The following is an 18,282-nucleotide window of genomic DNA, read 5'->3' on the forward strand; positions in this document are numbered from 1 at the left end:
CCCAGTGCTCCAAGTCGGCGTCAAAGAGTTTAATTGAACAGCAGTGAGTCCCAGTGAGACATGTCGGCGTCAAAGAGGTTCGTCGAAGTCGCCACATACTTAGTGAACCCAAGTTGGTCCAACGATTGGTTTCGAATCCTGTTCCCTCAGCACAGCAGCCTGATGCGCTACACGTCGATCATGGACTACCCAGTGACCCTAGCTGGCGGGAAAACTGTTAGATGCAAACAGAGATACGTATGTATACCTCCCGAAAATTGAGTGAAGTACCCTAAGAATGTTAACGCATTAAAATCATTTCAATTTCGCATGGGCGGAGCCGAACGGGAAGCGCGAGAGAGCATCCCGGCTGCATACGCGCGCCTAACACATGACGCGTTTCGGTTGTTGGTTGCAGTATGGTGTGTCGACGCACTGCTTCAACGCTGATCCCATTAACTTCGACAATCGTCATGAGATGGGTTGATTCTGCCGGATTTCTTCAGTGCGGGAGCGTCTGCGCAACCGTAATTATTCCTATGCTGTACGATCTTGCGTTTTCCTCATCAACAGCTCTCACGCGCTCTTCCCAAGACGTCCTACCGCGTAATACATCTACATGTATTTTTGTATATGAAAGTGGCATATACAGTCTCATATAAACGCCCTTCCTCACACTGTGCTGGTCACAGCGTAGTATCTGCAATACGGTTTTAGCCGCCATTAATGAACACAAAAATGTGAGCTAGTTCAAACAAGCGTTAAAGGTTACCAGAAAAAAAAACACGAACATACAAACAGATGTAAGGATGCATGGAGTATTGTCGCTCATCAAAAAAAGGAACGAGTCATAACTAAATGTTAATGAAAAAAACTTTTATGATTGCAATAAAGTGCACTCAGCGAAAACCACTGCCGCCAGAGTCAACGCGAGAAGCCAAAGGCGAGATGGTAGAGTTTCACGCGTCGTCGACGACAGATTTAGCAAGTAAGACTTGCACATGCAAATTATCTGCCACCTACTCCTTGGCAGGCACGTGGTCTGGTTGCCGTACTTGTCGAGCCTCAGTACTAGGTTCACGCGCTTCTCCGACGAGGACAGGTTACCGAGAGTACCGTACACTTCGAAGACCGCCGCCGGCACCATGGTTATCTGCATCCGGAGTTGCACCGCGCTGGCCGCGAAGTCTCCGAGAATCAAGGCGTCGTCGACGCTGCCGAGCTGCCAGACGACGCAGCTGTTCTGAAAGTGCAGCTCCGCCAAAGCGTTGATGTGGGCCACGGCATGGCGTGCGAAGGACAGCGACACCTCGGGATCGTTCAGCTTCCGGCTCGCGTCATTACAAGCGCAGAACTGACGTGGTATGTAAGCGTCCGTGCACGTCCTCTCCGGTGGTATCGGGCCGAAGAGACTCAAACCCTTTTCGGTAGAGTTCGTGTCAAGTTCGGGCAATTTGGACAGGGCGATCAGCGTGGCGTGCAGGTCGTAATTGGTGATCAAGCGGCGCTGATTCACTTGTAACTGGGCGGCAGCCACCGGGTTATCCGCCAGAAAGCGGTTCGGTAGCGCTAGGAAACAGAAGGGGTTCTTGTCCTCGTAGCGACCTATCTCGGTCCCCCTGATGTCACCCATGCGCAAGCCATGGTCACTCATGAACAGCAGAGCAGTGTTTTCCAAGATTCCGTACGCCGACAGTTCCCTGAGAAAAGCCTCCAGTGGTTCGTCCATGAGCTGCAGTCCATTTACGCTGTCATGAGTGACGTGCGAGAACCAGACGAACGAGAACATTGGCCTCTCGCGATTGAGTTTCAACACGTCGGCTAGGTACTTGACCAGTATTGTCGTCTTTAGGCGAGAACCCATGCACCTTATTTCGGCCCCGCCTTCGTCCTCCATCAGCCGAAGGATAGAAGTTGGGCAGTAATCGGTAGGCACGCGCATAAACCCAGCATAATTTGGGTAGAAGAAAGTACCTGCGGCCTGCCATTCGTCCATGAACAGCGTCGTATAACCTTTGAGCTTGTACGTCTTCCAAACAAGCGGGAGCACATCGAATTTTCCATATCGTCTATATATATTTTCCGCTTCAGAGCCGGCCATTCCTGTGAGAAGGGGAATCAAATTGGGAAAAGAATTTTCTTCGACCTTGTTAAGCGCAAGAAACTCGAACGCGCCCAGTTCGTCCTTGAGATATTGGCCCGTCTTGACCATGTGGCGATGGAAGTTCATCCTGGATGTCGAGTCAAGACCTAGGATTAGCACGCTAATCGTCCTGTCATCCCCTGGTGATCTTTCGTTTGCCTCCGCTTCATTTGTTGCGAGGGGCTTCGGCTGAGGCAGAAGAAAGTACTCACTGAAGAGAGTTTTACCGTACGCATTGCACGTGACACGCACGTACTCAGCGCTGAGGCTAACCCCAAGGGTCAGTGGTACTGCTGGTCCGAGCCTCGGCGTTTTGTCGGGCTCCAGAGCAGCTTCATTCCGAAATACCTCGCGGTAGTAACATGTGGTGTACCGCTCAGATACATTGTAGTTGCGACGAAGAGCACTGGCGTTCAGGGTGAGGCGGTCGTACTGCTGGACAAGGACAGTGGGCTTTTGGCTCGAGCACGTCCTTTCGTACGGGACATCTTGGGCTAACGAGAGGCCAACGGTCCAGTGATAGGAGTCGTAGAGCGGAAGCGAGCAGCCGGGGGTCCGTAGCAGATAACCCTTGGAGAACAGGTGTGAGTCCTTTAACATGGACCTCAACACGACCACTTCGACGCAGAAGAAAACGTAACAAAATGCACCGTACAAGACGCAACACAGCAGCTTCTTCCTGGTAACTTTAACCCGCAAGCGAGCCATGGGTTATCGACATCGTCTTCTTCTTCTCGTTCTATTTAAGTGGTTGCTTTCCAAATTAATACAGTGACCCAAAATCACTACGAATGATACGCCAAGAATATCGCGGTATTCGATGTATCTACAGAAAGTAAAAAATTGCAGCAGGCTTGTGCAACCTTGCAGAATCACAACCCAATTTCCAGCAAAGCTGTTTATTTTGAGAAGTTGCAGTGAGAGTTACGGTTAACGGGTAGTTAAATCACATATTTGAAAACGTTGCCCGTATGTGACTGTTCCGTTTGAAACTTTGCCCGCATGGAACGCTTTCCAGCACTTGTGAAATTTTTAAAAATGCAGCCTTTCATCTACTCACAATTTACTTCACCAGAACATTGGCCATATACTATAGTGTGTCGTTACCCGCCGTGGTTGCTCAGTGGCTATGGTGTTGGGCTGCTGAGCACGAAGTCACGGGATCGAATCCCAGCCACGGCGGCCACATTTCGATGGGGGCGAAATGCGAAAACACCCGTGTACTTAGATTTAGGTGCACGTTAAAGAACCCCAGGCGGTCCAAATTTCCGGAGCCCCCACTACGGCGTGCCTCATAATCAGATCGTGGTTTTGGCACGTAAAACCCCTTAATTTAATTTTTATTGCGATAGCAATTATATGGACACTTCCACCGGATTTCTGCCGTCGCCGTCGTCACCGTCGCCGTGAGGTTCCGTATAGATAAAATCTCCGCGCGCCGTATGCCCGAGCGGAAGCGTGCGGGGACGCACGCTGTCACGGAGAGCGAACGCACTCAATCTTCCACGCGCAAGTAAGGAAGCGGGAAGCGAGCGCCGGAGGGAGCGGGGGGGGGGGGGGGGGGGGGGGTATCGGGCCGAACGATCCCGAGGTGTCGCTGTCCTTCGCACGCCATGCCGTGGCCCACATCAACGCTTTGGCGGAGCTGCACTTGTACTTTGCCAACAACCACGCTCGTCGCTCGCTCGCACCGTCTTTTATCTCCACACGGCTCTGACCTTTATGCGCTGTGCATTCGCCGCTCAGTTTCCGTTGAAGCGACAGACCGCACGTACCTTCGCCCGCTCCGGCGTATATGCGCTTGCTGCCAGCGTTTTGACAGTCGTTGTCTGCAGTCATTCAGTGTGATCTATTCATGTTTGTTTGTGCGCGCTCACACCACAGTTAGCAATAGTCGGGCCACATTTTCCAACCCACGCTACACATGCAATGCTGCCCGGATCGGCAGTGCAGCGCTACAGGTGTGTCCCTTCGCACGCGCTGCCCACGGGCAGCGCTTCTCATCAACACCACCGTTTCACACGCGCCTTCTCGTGGTCATCGAGTCTCTCTTCATGTCGGTCTACTTACGCCGCAGCACACCTGCTTACTTAATCAGCTCATGTTTACTACAATTCATATTGCTACCAAAGCCGCTCACCTTACTTCGTATGACATTGCTGTGTTGCTATCGCATTCATTGCTTCGCCCTTAGGGCGAAACTGTGACATTTTTTTTATAGTGTGTCGTTTGTCATTAGCCACAGTAATGGCCGTGTGGCAATCCCCGAAACGCTTGAATAAGTACCTTTCTACAAACAATGTAAATTACCTGCCCATTGCCTGTTTTCCGCTGGTGCGCATGCATTTACCTTGATCATACAATTTGGTCCTGTGAGGTCATTTAGCATGCGAATGTGTGCTATAGCATGTATATATATATATATATATATATATATATATATATATATATATATATATATATATATAAACAGGCGAATTCACGAGCATACGGAATAAAATAAACGCACAAGTACAAATAGACACCCTCGCGTTTGCGCTAATGTGATACAATATTATCGAGAGTGGTAATAGTAACGCAAAAGCGATAGCAGGGAAATGGTTTGAAGAGAGTGTTTTTTTGTATAATTGTTTTTTCTTACGCGAAAACAATGTTCGGTTTTGTAGAAAAGAAAGAAATTAGAACTTCATCTGTTTTTATATTTTCTTAGCTAAAAGTATACCGTAAACTAAGAGCCAGCTCTTCAGCTTAGCACAGAATATCTTGAACCATGTAATGCATAACGTTCGCGTGTGCTCGAAGGCCCTACTAAGAGCTTTTGCGGGCCTGAGTCCGGCCTGGGCCGGCGGCCTCATGCCGGAGCCCGGCCCAGGCCATTGCTCCAAGCCCGGGCCCTGTCCGCCGAAAAACGCTTCGGACGACCCGGGCCGAGCCCGGGCTTCTGTGTCGGCCCGGGCCTGTGCAGTGCTTTAAAGTAGGCACACCGTCATTCCCAGGAATTTGGTGATGATGATGATGATGATTTATTGGCATACCCTTTAAAACGGGGCGACGACAAATATTCACCTAGCCTGCTTGATTTAATGAGGTATACCATAGCATTTTGGTATACCTCTCATTATTCTTTTTCTTTTTCAAAAATTTACCTTGTACCGCTTCGATGATTTTAAGATATCAGGTCGTATCCATCTTTTCCCTGCTTCTTTTTCACCAGTACTCTAATCGTCACTTGCTTGTCTCTACGGCTGATCTGTTGATGTTTCCTTCAACTTTAAACCCAAGCGCTTCTGGGAGTTGCACGTTACCTACGGTTCTCGCTGGGTGGGTCCCGTCGCATTCCGTTAGGACGTGCTGAGTGGTCTCTGGATCTTTACTGCAGCATACACATGCCTCAGCTAGTTCCGAATATTTGTTCCGGTATGTTTTGGTCCTTAGGCAACCGGCTTGCGCCTCAAATAGCAAGGCACTGCCCTTTGTGTCATCGTACAGATTTTCCCTTCTAATTTCTTTCTTCTCATTCTTATAAATCTCCATTGTCCTTTTATTGCGATAGCAATTATATGGACACTTCAACCGGATTTCTGCCGTCGGCGTCGCCGTCGCCATCGTCGTCGCCGTGAGGTTCCCTATAGATAAAATCTTCGCCGCGCGCCGTATACCCGAGCGGAAGCGTGCGGGGACGCGCGCTATCACGGAGAGCGAACGCACTCAATCTCCCACGCGCAAGCAAGGAAGCAGGAAGCCAGCGCCGGAGGGAGCGGGGGGGGGGGGGGGGGGCACACTTCTACTCTGCCAACAGCCGCGCTCGTCGCTCGTCCGCACCGTCTCTTATCTCCACACGGCTCTGACCTTTATGCGCCGTGCATTCGCCGCTTAGTTTCCGTTGAAGCGATAGACCGCACGTACCTTCGCCCGCTGCGGTGTATGCTTGCTGCCAGCGTTTTGACAGTCGTTGTCTGCAGTCATTCAGTGTGATCTATTCGTGTTTGTTTGTGCGCGCTCACACCATGCTTGTTCATTCAGTTAGTAATAGTCGGGTCACATTTTCCAACGCACGCTACACATGCAATGCTGCCCGGATCGGCAGTGCAGCACTACAGGTGTGTCCCTTCGCACGCGCTGCCCACGGGCAGCGCTTCTCATCAACACCACCGTTTCACACGCGCCTTCTCGTGGTCATCGAGTCTCTCTTCATGTCGGTCTACTTACGCCGCAGCACGCCTGCTTACTTAATCAGCTCATGTTTACTACAATTCATATCGCTACCAAAGCCGCTCACCTTACTTCGTTTGACATTGCTGTGTTGCTATCGCATTCATTGCTTCGCCCTTAGGGCGAAACTGTGACATTTTTTTTTTTCAGTCAGTAACAGTAATCTTGGAATCACGATGTCGAAGAAGGAAGTCTGCGTAGTGGGCGCCGGGCCGAGCGGCCTGGCGTGCGCCCGCCAGATGCTCGACTACGGCTTCGACGTGGTGCTGTACGAGCGGTCCACAGACATAGGAGGTCTTCGGTCGTACCACAGCAATGACGTCGAAGGACAGCCGTCGGTCATGCGCACCACTGTCATCAACACCAGCAAGGAAATGAGCGCATTCAGGTATCGTCATCACAATCGTCATTATCAGCCCTTTTTCATAGAGTTAGTACATATCGCCATGTTTTCTTTATCTCCAGTGCCGGACGAAGGCTCCCTTCTCAGCGGTCTCCAGTTAGACCTGTTATGCGCCAACCGGATTCATTGCTTCGCCCTTACGGCGAAACTGTGACATTTTTTTGTTTCCATTCTTTGCATCCAATTCACGGTCTCTATTGCTCTCACTTTCTTTCTGATGACTCCTGGTCGTCTATTGACAGTTTCGATTATCCTGTACTTGGTTGCCAACTTCCTTGACCTCCTCCTCCATTCTGTGTTCACGCTTTTCATGTAGAGATACTTGTGCACTTTAGCCGCCCATTTATTTTCATCTATGTTCCTGAGATTTTCTTCAAAACTAATTTTGCTCTGTGCTTCTCTTACTTCAAAAGAGGCCAACCCATGTCACCATGCACTGCCTCATTTGTGGTATTACCGTGGGCTCCCAAAGCCAACCGGCCTACTGATCTTTGGTTAACTTCCAAACCCGACAAGATATCCGATTTTAAGCATATAATGGCATTTGCGAATGTTAGCGCTGGCACCATTAGTCCTTTCCAGATTCCACGCACCACCTCATACTTATTGTGGCCCCACAGTGCTCTGTGTTTCATTATTGCTGCATTCCGCTTCCCCTTTATTTTCAGATTATCTTTGTGGTTGCTTGAGTAATTCTTTCCTTCGTTTATGTGTACGCCGAGGTACTTATATTGCTTCACTATGGGTATTAGTTGTTGTTGAATTGAGACCACGAAGTTACTCGTCTTTTCATTAAAGATCATAATTCCTGATTTCTCTGTGCTAAACTTAAGGCCTAGATTTGTCGCTGCATTCCCACAGATATTCGCAAGTATCTGTAAATCTTTTTTATTGTCCGCTAGTAGCACAATGTCGTCTGCGTAGATCAGTCCAGGGACCTTCTGTTGCACCATTTGTCCGTTACGCATGTAGGATTAATCAAAACCTAATTCGCTGTTTTCCAGTCGTCTTTCTATACCCTTAACGTAAAGCGTGAACAACAATGGTGACAGAGGGCGTGCTTGCTTCAATGCTTGGTGAATTCCCATCATTTCATTACCTTTTCGACCTTCCCATACTACTTGTACTTTTGTTGTCTCTATATATATCCCCCTCAACAGCTCCACGAAGTCGTCATCTATGCATTCGTACTGAAGAATATCCCATAACAATTCCCTGTCTACGTTGTCATAAGCTCCATTAATATCTAGAAATGCTATCGATAAAGGTCTTTTCTTAGCTACTGAAATCTCTATGCACTGAGTTAGTACAAACATATATTATCCTCTAAGCGTCTGCTTGGCCTGAACCCATTCTGTAGTTCCCCCAATACATCGTTTTTCTCCACCCACTTCGACAGTTCTAATTTTATGGCTTGTATTGTCATTCTATATATCACCGACGTTACTGTAACTGGCCTGTACGAGCTCGTCTTATGCTTATCTCCTTTGCCTTTGTAGATGAGATTCATCTTGCTTTCACGCCATCCAACGGGAATTTTCTTTGTTCTAATCACTTCCTCTAGCTATGGCATTAGTCAGCAGTGCCTTGCTTTTTGGACCGAGGTTTTTGATTAGCTGTATTGGGATTTCATCGGCTCCTGCTGCGGTGTTGTTAGGGACATTTTCTGCTGCCTTTTTCCAATAAAAGCTTTCTATGCTAAATTTTGATCTCTCAGGCCTCTCTGCTGTTGCTGGATCTGTTGTCTGAACTACGCTTTTTCTCGTGCCGAAGTTATCTCTAATAACGTCTGTGACGTACCGCAGCGTATCGTCTCCTACGTAGATGTTACCGTCTTCATCCCTTATAGCCGTTGGCGAGTTTTTAGTTGGAGCTCCGAGTGCTTTTATATGGTTCCAGAATCTTTTTGGGGCGCCTTTGTTTCTTTTGTGAATGTTATGCACCCAACGTTCACTTGCACATTTAATTTTCTCTTGCACGAGCTCACTCGCCACCCTTTTCTTTTCTCGGTATGTATTCCATCTAAGGAGCACCTCCTCTTCTTGTAATCCCAACTTTTTGGCTTCTCGATGAGCCCTAAATGCCTCTTTATGCTATTTTATAGCTTGATTAATTTCCTTGTTCCACCACTTACGTGGTTTCCTCTTTCCAATCCAACAATTGTTTTGCCGCGTCTGCCTTATTTCATGCTGCATAACGTCCATCAGTTCCTTATATTCCCAGACTGCTGCAGAAAAAGCCTCAATTTCCTTCTCTATGTTGTTTGCGACCTCTATTATTTGCTCGTCATTCATTTTTAAAAACTCTGAGGCTATTGGTTCATGTTCCGCGTTGGTCTCTCGCCCCAACTTTAATGCTAAACGTCCATGATCGCTTCCCAGGCTATTTTTTCCATTTTCGTCTATTATCATTTGGTCTAGCTGTTCGTAGACCATTTCTGAGACTAAGGCGTAGTCGATACATGACTGCCTGTTTCCGCATTGCCACGTTACCTGTCCGTGACACTTATTCTCCCTGTTAACTACTATAAAGTTGTGTTGATCTCACAGATCCAGCACTAGGAGAGCCATTGTAATCAGTATATCCGTCTAAATCATCCACGTGTGCGTTCATATCTACCACTAATATCACCTGGCCCGATTTACTGAACTCATTAATATCGCTTCTAATGCAATCAACCAATTCCTTATTTTTTTTTCTCTGCTAGCTATCACTACCTGTCCATAGGTAAGCTACTCCCAGCCACGTCTTTTTACCTTGACATGTGCCGCTAATCCATAAATGCTCTTTACATGTCTCGTTTACCCTTCGCCACTGCAGACCTCGCCTAATTAGTACGCCTACGCCTCCGCCTTTCCTTGACCCGGTCATTCTATTGCACCCTTCCCATACGAAATTGTCAATAACAGGCGGCTGCTCAAAATCTCGTAGATGCGTTTCGGTAAAAGCGTACACACTAATCGCTTCATGATTCAGCTGCGTTTGAATTTCCAGCCATTTTTCCTGCTTCCGACCACCCTGCATGTTAATGTAGCCAATTTTACCTTCTCCATTCTTATCCTTTCTCGTCTTTTCCTGACTCCTGGTCGCCTAATTCTGCCCTTTACTTGTGTTTCGCTACGTTCAATACTTAATCCTGCTTCCTGATTGCCTGGGGACCGCCTAAAAAAGCTACAGCTCGCGCCGCGAATCGACGTCCGACCGGTGTTGCTACACTTTCACTAAACTGTATCCCGTCACGCACAAAAGCGCCTTCGCGGCCTGCTCGCGATGCACTTCTCGGTTGATGTCAATGACCGTAAAATGCATTGCTTTAGCTAGAGTCCAAATTTCCCTGCTTACTGCAAGAACGGCCCTTTCAATTTCATAACCTTGCCTTTCAACCTCTGGCACCGTGCACACCGCGATTTGTACTTCCTTTGAAACATTCCGCAGGTCGGTGACCCCTTTGGCTATTTGCTTTGTGATCCCTGCCCCTCGTCCGTGCGGTACGTCAATCGCCCATTATCACCACTAGGTGTCTCTCCTCCATTGTGTCCCACATGCGTTCTTTGGCCTTCGCTATCACCTCTTCCAATTGGGATTGGGACACTGCCGAACAGCGCCTCTAGCGGCCGCCTCTGAAAACATGCGCGTTTTCTATGGGAGAGGCGTCATTCTCATCTAATTCCGAATATTTGTTCCGATATGTTTTCGTCCTTAGGCAACCGGCTCGAGCCTCAAATAGCAAGGCACTGCCCTTTGTGTTATCGTACAGATTTTCCCTTCTAATTTCTTTCTTCTCATTCTTGTAAATCTCCATTGTCCTTTTCGTTTCCATTCTTTGCATCCAATTCACGGTCTCTATTTCTCTCACTTTCTTTCTGATGACCCCTGGTTGTCTATTTACAGTTTCGATTATCCTGTACTTGGTTGCCAACTTCCTTGACCTCTTCCTCCATTCTGTGTCCACGCTTTTCATGTAGAGATACTTGTGCACTTTAGCCGCCCATTTATTTTCATCCATGTTCCTGAGCCTTTCTTCAAACTAATTTTGCTTTGTGCTTCTCTGACTTCAAAAGAGGCCCAACCCATGTCTCCATGCACTGCCTCATTTGTCGTATTACCGTGTGCTCCCAAAGCCAACCGGCCTACTGATCTTTGGTTAACTTCCAAACCCGCCAATATATCCGATTTTAAGCATATAATGGCATTTGCGAATGTTAGCGCTGGCACCATTACTCCTTTCCAGATTCCACGCACCACCTCATACTTATTGTGGCCCCACAGTGCTCTGTGTTTCATTAATGCTGCATTCCGCTTCCCCTTTATTTTCAGATTATCTTGGTGGTTGCTTGAGTAATTCTTTCCTTCGTTTATGTGTACGCCGAGGTACTTATATTGCTTCACTATGGTATTACTTGCTGTTGAATTGACACCACGAAGTTACTCGTGTGGTCATTAAAGATCATAATCCCTGATTTCTCTGTGCTAAACTTAAGGCCTAGATTTGTCGCTGCGTTCCCACAGGATATTCGCAAGTATCTGTAAATCTTTTTTATGTCCGCTAGTAGCACAATGTCGTCTGCGTACATCAGTCCAGGGATCTTCTGTTGCACCATTGTCCATTACGCATGTAGGATAAATCAAAACCTAATTCGCTGTTTTCCAGTCGTCTTCTATGCCCTTGACGTAAAGCGTGAACAACAATGGTGACAGAGGGCATCCTTGCTTTCAATCCTTGGTGAATTCCCACCATTTCATTCCTTTTCGGCCTTCCCATGCCACTTGTACTTGGTTGTCTCGATATATCTCCCTCAGCAGCTCCACGAAATCGACATTTATGCCTTCGTATTGAAGAATATCCCACAACAATTCCCTGTCTACGTTGTCATAAGCTCCTTAAAATCTAGAAATGCTATCCATAAAGGTCTTTCCTGAGCTACTGAAATCTCTAGGCACTGAGTTAGTACAAACATATTGTCTTCTAAGCGTCTGCCTGGCCTGAACCCATTCTGTAGTTCCCCCAATACACCGTTTTCCTTCCATCCACTTCGACAGTTCTAATTTTATGGCTTGCATTGCTATTCTATATATCACCGACGTTACTGTAACTGGCCTGTACGAGCTCGTCTTATCCTTATCTCCTTTGCCTTTGTAGATAAGATTCATCTTGCTTTCACGCCATCCAACGGGAATATTCTTTGTTCTAATCACTTGCTCTATGGCATTAGTCAGCAGTGCCTTGCTTTTGGACATTTTTCCCAAATAACTAATCATAGAAGTCATTTTTCAAAATATTCCCGTGGAAATAGGCTCTAGGCGCTTAGCCCGACATCTCATGCAAGCGGTACCATTAGTTACGGCAGAAAATCCGTTCCAAATTGCGGGCGAAGTTTGAAGTATGGGAGTCTATGGAAAAGCCAAAATTTTTTAGGCTTTTTTGGCCAGTAAAAATCAATTTGCGATGAACCTATTGCATCGATTGACGCATATTGGCGGGGATTTATCAACTTCAGCTCTTCAAATGGCAAAAAAGTCGTTCCAAAATCGCAGTTTTCATAACAAGGTCGCGGAATTTATTATGGTACATATATAAATCTAGTTTTTGCCTGCAGCTGCGCGTCGAAGCGATAGCCGAGCATGCTGAGTTACCACAGATCAAGATCACTGATACCACGATCGTGAGTTCGCGGGTCCGAAGCCTAAAGACTTTACCGAAGCCAGCTGCGCAGCGCCCCCCCCCCCCCCCCTTTTTTTTTTTATCACTTTGTCGGCGCTTAGTTTGGCGGTTTCCCGCCAGATGGCATATTCCGAAATGCAGGTCATTCAGTTCCGGTTCTTGTTTCGTTTCTTTCTACTGTACCAACGTCTTCCTAAAAAAACTAGCTGGCTGGTTTCGTGAACACGCGAACGTGCTTCCAAATCCCGTGCTATACCACCTAATTTACCCCGATGCATACTCTCCACTCTGCAAAGCCTGCGAGGCCCACGCTGACCTCGATCACATCATCCGGGCATGCCCGAAAGCTACACCCACCAACACCCACCGCACTAACGCTACACGCATCATAACTATACGGCCGAGCAGTGGGAGACTTTGCTGCTCAGCTTGGACCCAGAAGAGCAGCTCTGGGCCGTCCGGATGGCCGAAGACGCCGCCAGAAAGCAAGGGCTGGCCGCCGTCTGAAGAAGGGGAGGCCTGGGGGTTAGTCTCCCAACCCCCGTCACCACGACCACCACGACCATTACCACCACGACCATTACGGCATTACGGAGAAATCCCTACCGAGCGCACTGCCGGCGCGCGCGTATGGCATGGGTTTTTTGCAACCAAAGGCATTTCGCGCAATAGAGACTGGTCAGAACACGCATGTCTGTGCTCATAGATTGCTTGCAGACTCAAACTACACCAATGTAGCTGTCGCACGCCTGTCACCGCAACTTATCACACTCAGCGGTGGCCGTGTGGCCTGTCAGCCACTCGGTATAGTCTGTCTCATTGTGCGCTTGGGTTACACGGTTTACATCTTACACGGTTTAAACGTGTTTTCTTTCACCGCCTATGGTGCGTACCCTCTTAGCTCTGACAAACTTGACGGAGGGAGCGTCAATGTTTATGAGATCGCTCTCTTCCCCTTTAAACTGACGGAGTATGAAACTGCGTTTACATAAATAAATCTTGCGTCTTCTTTTTATTTCTTTTTTTTTTTTTGCGCGCGACCATTGAGAAAAAAAAAACTTCTTAGAGATCTCTACGAGGGCAGAAAGCGAAATATAGTAATAAACGTATTGCTACTGTCATAGACCTCCTGCATTTTTGAACTTCCTTTATTATATAAAAGCGCCCGATCGAATCGGCACTAAAGTATAACTGACGCTGTCTTGTATTGCTCCGACAATTATTTTCAATGATAATAACCTTTTTGCAAAAATCAGAATCTTAATCAGATCAAATATTACAATGCTTCTTTTATTTCCGCATGTGGCATTTTTTCATGAATAAGGGCAATCTCTATGAACACAATATAATATAATAGAACAATAAAATGTTCTAAAAGGAAACAAAATCTACCAATGCACACAGTGAAAAACCAGTCCAGTTTTCTTGGTTACCGGAAGCTCACCCCGGCACATGTTTCGTTTCCATGTTCGTTGACGCCGTTCACACCAACGTGGCGCAAATGTATGCGAAGCCTCAGCCTTGCATAAATCGAGATCAGGAGCTTATCTACAGGCTCGCTGTGTTCGTGGCAGGTCTTCACGCAAGGGCGGACCATTTTCCTCAAATACTCAGTCACAGCCTTCAAAGGGGACCTCAAGTGAAGCAAGCTCTCAGTCCAACTTACGGTGCCCCTGAAATGCTCTTCGCATGATTTCAGCGTCAGCAAAACATTCTCACTTGGATGTGTAAGGTTGCCACCTTCACGTCTGTATTCTTTAAGAAGAGTCAGATGCGCGTGCTCGCTGTCACCTGCTGGCCGTTCTGCACGAACTTTACCCTGACGTATATCGCGACGACGCCTGCATGCCCATCCTGCGGGCAGACCTCCACTCTAGCACACATGCTCTGGGAGTGCGGGTCGAGATACCCCAAGTTCAGCAAGGATGAGTGGGACTCGCTTCTGCGTAGCCCCGCTCTAGACAAACAAATCCTGGCTGTCCGGCGTGCCCGCGACCGGGCCGGTGGGCTAGACCTGCCGGTCCCGACGTGGGACTAGCCGGGTGCGTCCTCGCCGGACCTGTAATAAAGGTTATTTCACTTACTCACTCACGCTGTCACCTGAGCCTAACAAGGCATGTGTTGCACTGCTCGCATCCTGCAACAGCTGGCAGCATCCCTTTTAAAAGAAAACCGCCGATTATGTTGGGCTATGATGATGTTGCATTATATGATGTTGCATTAATTTGTTTGAAGTTCTTCGATGAATAAATTTTCAGAGTCATCGATGACATCGGCCTTCACTTTTACGCGCTCTTGTTTACCTTTTGGCAGCATGTCGGCGAGGTACTGCATGTTATCGACTTCGTAGCATGTTGTTCCTGGTGTGCGAAGAAATTGGCTCACGCACACCAGCGTCAGGGCGCACTTGAAATCATAAGCGTTCGGCAAAGGCTTCCTGATGCGCACCACTGAAAACAAGTTTTGAAGACAGTCTTGTAAAATTGTGCTCGTGAGGAAAAAGTCATATCCTTCACTGCGCAAGAGAATGTCTTGTAGACGAAGAACAACTGTTGTTGTTATCAGATAACCTACCTGTGAAGGCTTCCACTGCGCCGTGCTTCCCATTTTCATTCCTTGAAGTGCTGAGTTCATCAACTCGATTGTTTCGTAATACTTCTTCATGTCTCGAAGGATGGGAGCAACTGACTGGTAGCGGGAAGACATCAGGGCTGAACCAGCTTGATGGAGCTCTATTCAGCTTGTACCAGCTGAATAGAGAGCCAGGAATCATGCTGCTTCAGCTTCCGGCTCTATCGATTTTTCTTTGATGAGGTACCGAATTCGACGGGAAAAGAACATATGTCATAATACTCCCACTGCATACGCACGACTTCCTAGGCTGCCACTTGTACCGCCTAATAATATTCACGATCCACTGCAGCTTTCTCTTGGGCTCTGTCGGAAAATGGGAGTTTCCAGCCATTGCTGGAATTGTTTGTGCACATGGGCAGTCCTTTCACTGAAAAAAAGTTGTCGCAGTGTCACCTGAAAGGCGAAGCATCAATTGCGATAGCAAACTTGTAGAGAGCTATACGGAGTAATGATATTAGCTTTATCAGCTGTATAAACTTGGACATGCAGCAGCATCGGCAACACGCAGAACTGTTGTCGACGCCATCGGCGTTTTGCCCGCGTTCGCTCAAAATGCGTGCGGCGTTGGTGACTGTTGCCGGAGTATAAGTAGGCACTGCGTGCCGCAGCCAAACGTCGCCTCCCTTCCCTCCCCCTCCCCCACGGCCTCTCGCTCGTCGGAAGAAGGCGCGTTTGCTCTACATACATGGTGATTGTGAAGGAGAACAGAGACGCCTACTTCTGCAGCCCTTAAGCGAGCACGGCGCAGAACGCGCGTTTGTTCTCCGCCGTGCGTTCACTCCCCGTGAAAGACGCGCCCCTCGCGCCCTTTCACTCGCACATACAGCGTTCGGCGCGCGGCGGCGATTTCTTCTCCAAATGACGTCATACGGAACCTCACGGCGACGGCGACGGCAGAAATCTGCTTTTGAGTGTCCTATAATTGCTATCGCAATAAAAGGCAGGGACCAAGCGGCCGCATCTCCTTCTCACTTATCATCGGCGACGATTTCTTCTCCAAATGACGTCATACGGAACCTCACGGCGACGGCGACGGCAGAAATCTGCTTTTGAGTGTCCTATAATTGCTATCGCAATAAAAGGCAGGGACCAAGCGAGTCGAGGCGGCGAGTACCCCTTCAGAGAATGTCCCCACCCTGTACGGAGCGGCGGAGAGGGAAAGATCATTCAGGCACCCTACGCACTACGTCGTACCAGAAAAAAATAGAGGAGGCGCTGGTCGTACACTCTCAATTTTTAGGGGAGTTTTAGGAGCGCGTCGACGCCATAAAATTCCTGATCCTAGAGATAGCTTCGATGTAAAAAAATAAATAAATAAATGTCGCAGTTTCACCCGAAAGACGAAGCATCAATTGCGATAGCAAATTAGTAGTGAGCTATACGGAGTAAGGATAGCTGTATCAGCTGTATAAACTTGGACATGCAGCAGCACCAGCAACGCGTAGAACTGTTGTCGACACCGTCGGCGTTTTGCCCACGGTCGCACCGAACGCGCGCGGCGTTGGTGACTGTTGCCGGTGCCTCTGGCGGCGGCTCGGAGGTTTTCGACGAGATCAGAACGGGACACTCATCGAGCAGCGTCGGAAGTCTTTACCACATTCTCGCCTCGCAACATTTTAGGGGCGAAGCTCCTTATAGCGGCACCCGTTCGTCCCCGTCGTCGTCGTAGTAGTAGTAGTGTGTAACCAGTCTGAGAAAAATGAGAAAAAAAATTCCGAAGTTGTGTCCGTAGCGCGGAATCGAACCAGGGACCCCTCGCTTTCGAGCGCGCGGCGTTAGTCCACTACGCCACGAAGCGGACATGGACACACGCACCACGATGGCAATAAATACCCAACATTAACGAAAGGCCGCGTTTCTAGCGCGTTTCTAACGCGTTTGTGCTAGCGCGTTACGGCCCGTGTAAGAAGCTGGTGTAAGACGCTGTGGCCTCTCCGCCTTACCTTCAACGCGTTTCGAACGCGCTGCCCAAAGCGGTGGCAAGTCAAGTTCAAGTCGAGGAGCGTTTATGAATACGGGGGGGGGGGGGGGTATACTCTCTCGGCAGTCATGTGATGGCGTCGGCAAACGCGGTGCACGTTCCGGCATGTGTAAATGGCTGCCTAAGACGCTGTGGCCGCTCCCCCTTACTAGAGAGTACTGCACGTTTCTAACGCGTTTGTGCTAGCGTCCCCTTAAGCGGGAGATCCGATGATTCCCTCCGGAGCTTCGCCCACTCATCATCATTCACCCCGTGGATATGCTGTGATTTTTTTAAATAAATACGCATTTGATGCCGCAGCTAAACGTCGCCTCCCCTCCCGTCCCCCCACGGCCTTTCGCGCGACGGAAGAAGTCGCGTTTACTCTCCGCCGTGCGTTCGTTCCCCGTGAAAGCGCGCGTCCCTCGCGCGCTTTCACTCGCAGCATACGGTGCGTGGCGACGGTTTTATCGCTGTTGGACTCAATACGGAACCTCACGGCGACGGTAGAAATCCGCTTTGAGTGTCCATATAATTGTTATCGCAATAATAAATAAAAAAGCCCTTTTGTGAGCCTTTCGATCGCGCAGACACGCTGGTATTTAAAACGGAAAAATTTGCACACTATCTGAAAGTAGGCTTCTTACACAACCCAAGATTTTGTTGCAGCTGACCTTTAATAAATTGTGAATCTGTGAGCACCAGAGTATGGGCGCAAATTCTTTTACAATCGCCTAACCCACAATGACAGTTTAGAAACAACATTTCTAATTAACATCGTTCTGCACTGGAAACTGCTCCCGCGCAAATTCAAATTCGCAGAACGTCCCGGTTTGACTTACGGCTAGTAGGCTTCATTCACTGCAACAGTGAACGTGGGAAAGCCAGCTTACAAAGACCAAGCTTACACCGATCCCCTTAAAGTCGGCTTCACTTTTAAACTGAAATGCATTGCTGGAAAGACGTTTTTCCAGGGGCAATATAAGTGGTCTTGTATTAAAATGTGAAGGCCTTAGCACTTTTTTTAATTATTTTATTAAATGTTTGCTATTGCCGCGACGCGCGCAGGTCTGGTAGAAATGCTGGAAAAGGGGTTTGTGTTTGAGTTTCCTCGTAGCAGAGTTAGGTTTTCTCGTACATTCAAATTACAATCCGACGCCGATTAGTAAACAATCCGACGGTGAATCCGACGCCGAATGGTAAAGTTATACTTTACCATTTTTCTGACGGATTTCACTGTGAGAAATTCAATTTTTGTTCAACAAAACCTTGCACCACGTGGAGGGCTT

The 18,282-nt window shown here is 48.2% G+C and overlaps 2 protein-coding genes across 2 annotated transcripts in view; both read right to left on the reverse strand.

Moving 5' to 3' along the window:
• The window catches only part of LOC119449908 (zinc finger protein 143), a 312,907-nt gene that overhangs the window by 213,366 nt on the left and 81,259 nt on the right, over positions 1-18,282 (reverse strand). The gene's annotated exons all lie outside the window — the stretch shown is intronic.
• Positions 666-2,722, reverse strand: LOC119448586 (uncharacterized). The gene is made up of 2 exons (XM_037711818.2): positions 1,003-2,722; positions 666-679 (listed from the first exon to the last, which is right to left on the reverse strand). Exons 1-2 carry the CDS (start codon positions 2,720-2,722, stop codon positions 666-668), a joined length of 1,734 nt encoding a protein of 577 aa, XP_037567746.2.

Source organism: Dermacentor silvarum, chromosome 4 (assembly GCF_013339745.2).
Source record: "Dermacentor silvarum isolate Dsil-2018 chromosome 4, BIME_Dsil_1.4, whole genome shotgun sequence".
NCBI classification, from domain to species: domain Eukaryota; kingdom Metazoa; phylum Arthropoda; class Arachnida; order Ixodida; family Ixodidae; genus Dermacentor; species Dermacentor silvarum.

What these genes read in the sequence shown, in the direction of transcription:
- LOC119448586 (XM_037711818.2), bottom strand. Translation starts at nt 2,722, where the DNA reads ATGTTAAAGGACTCACACCTGTTCTCCAAGGGTTATCTGCTACGGACC.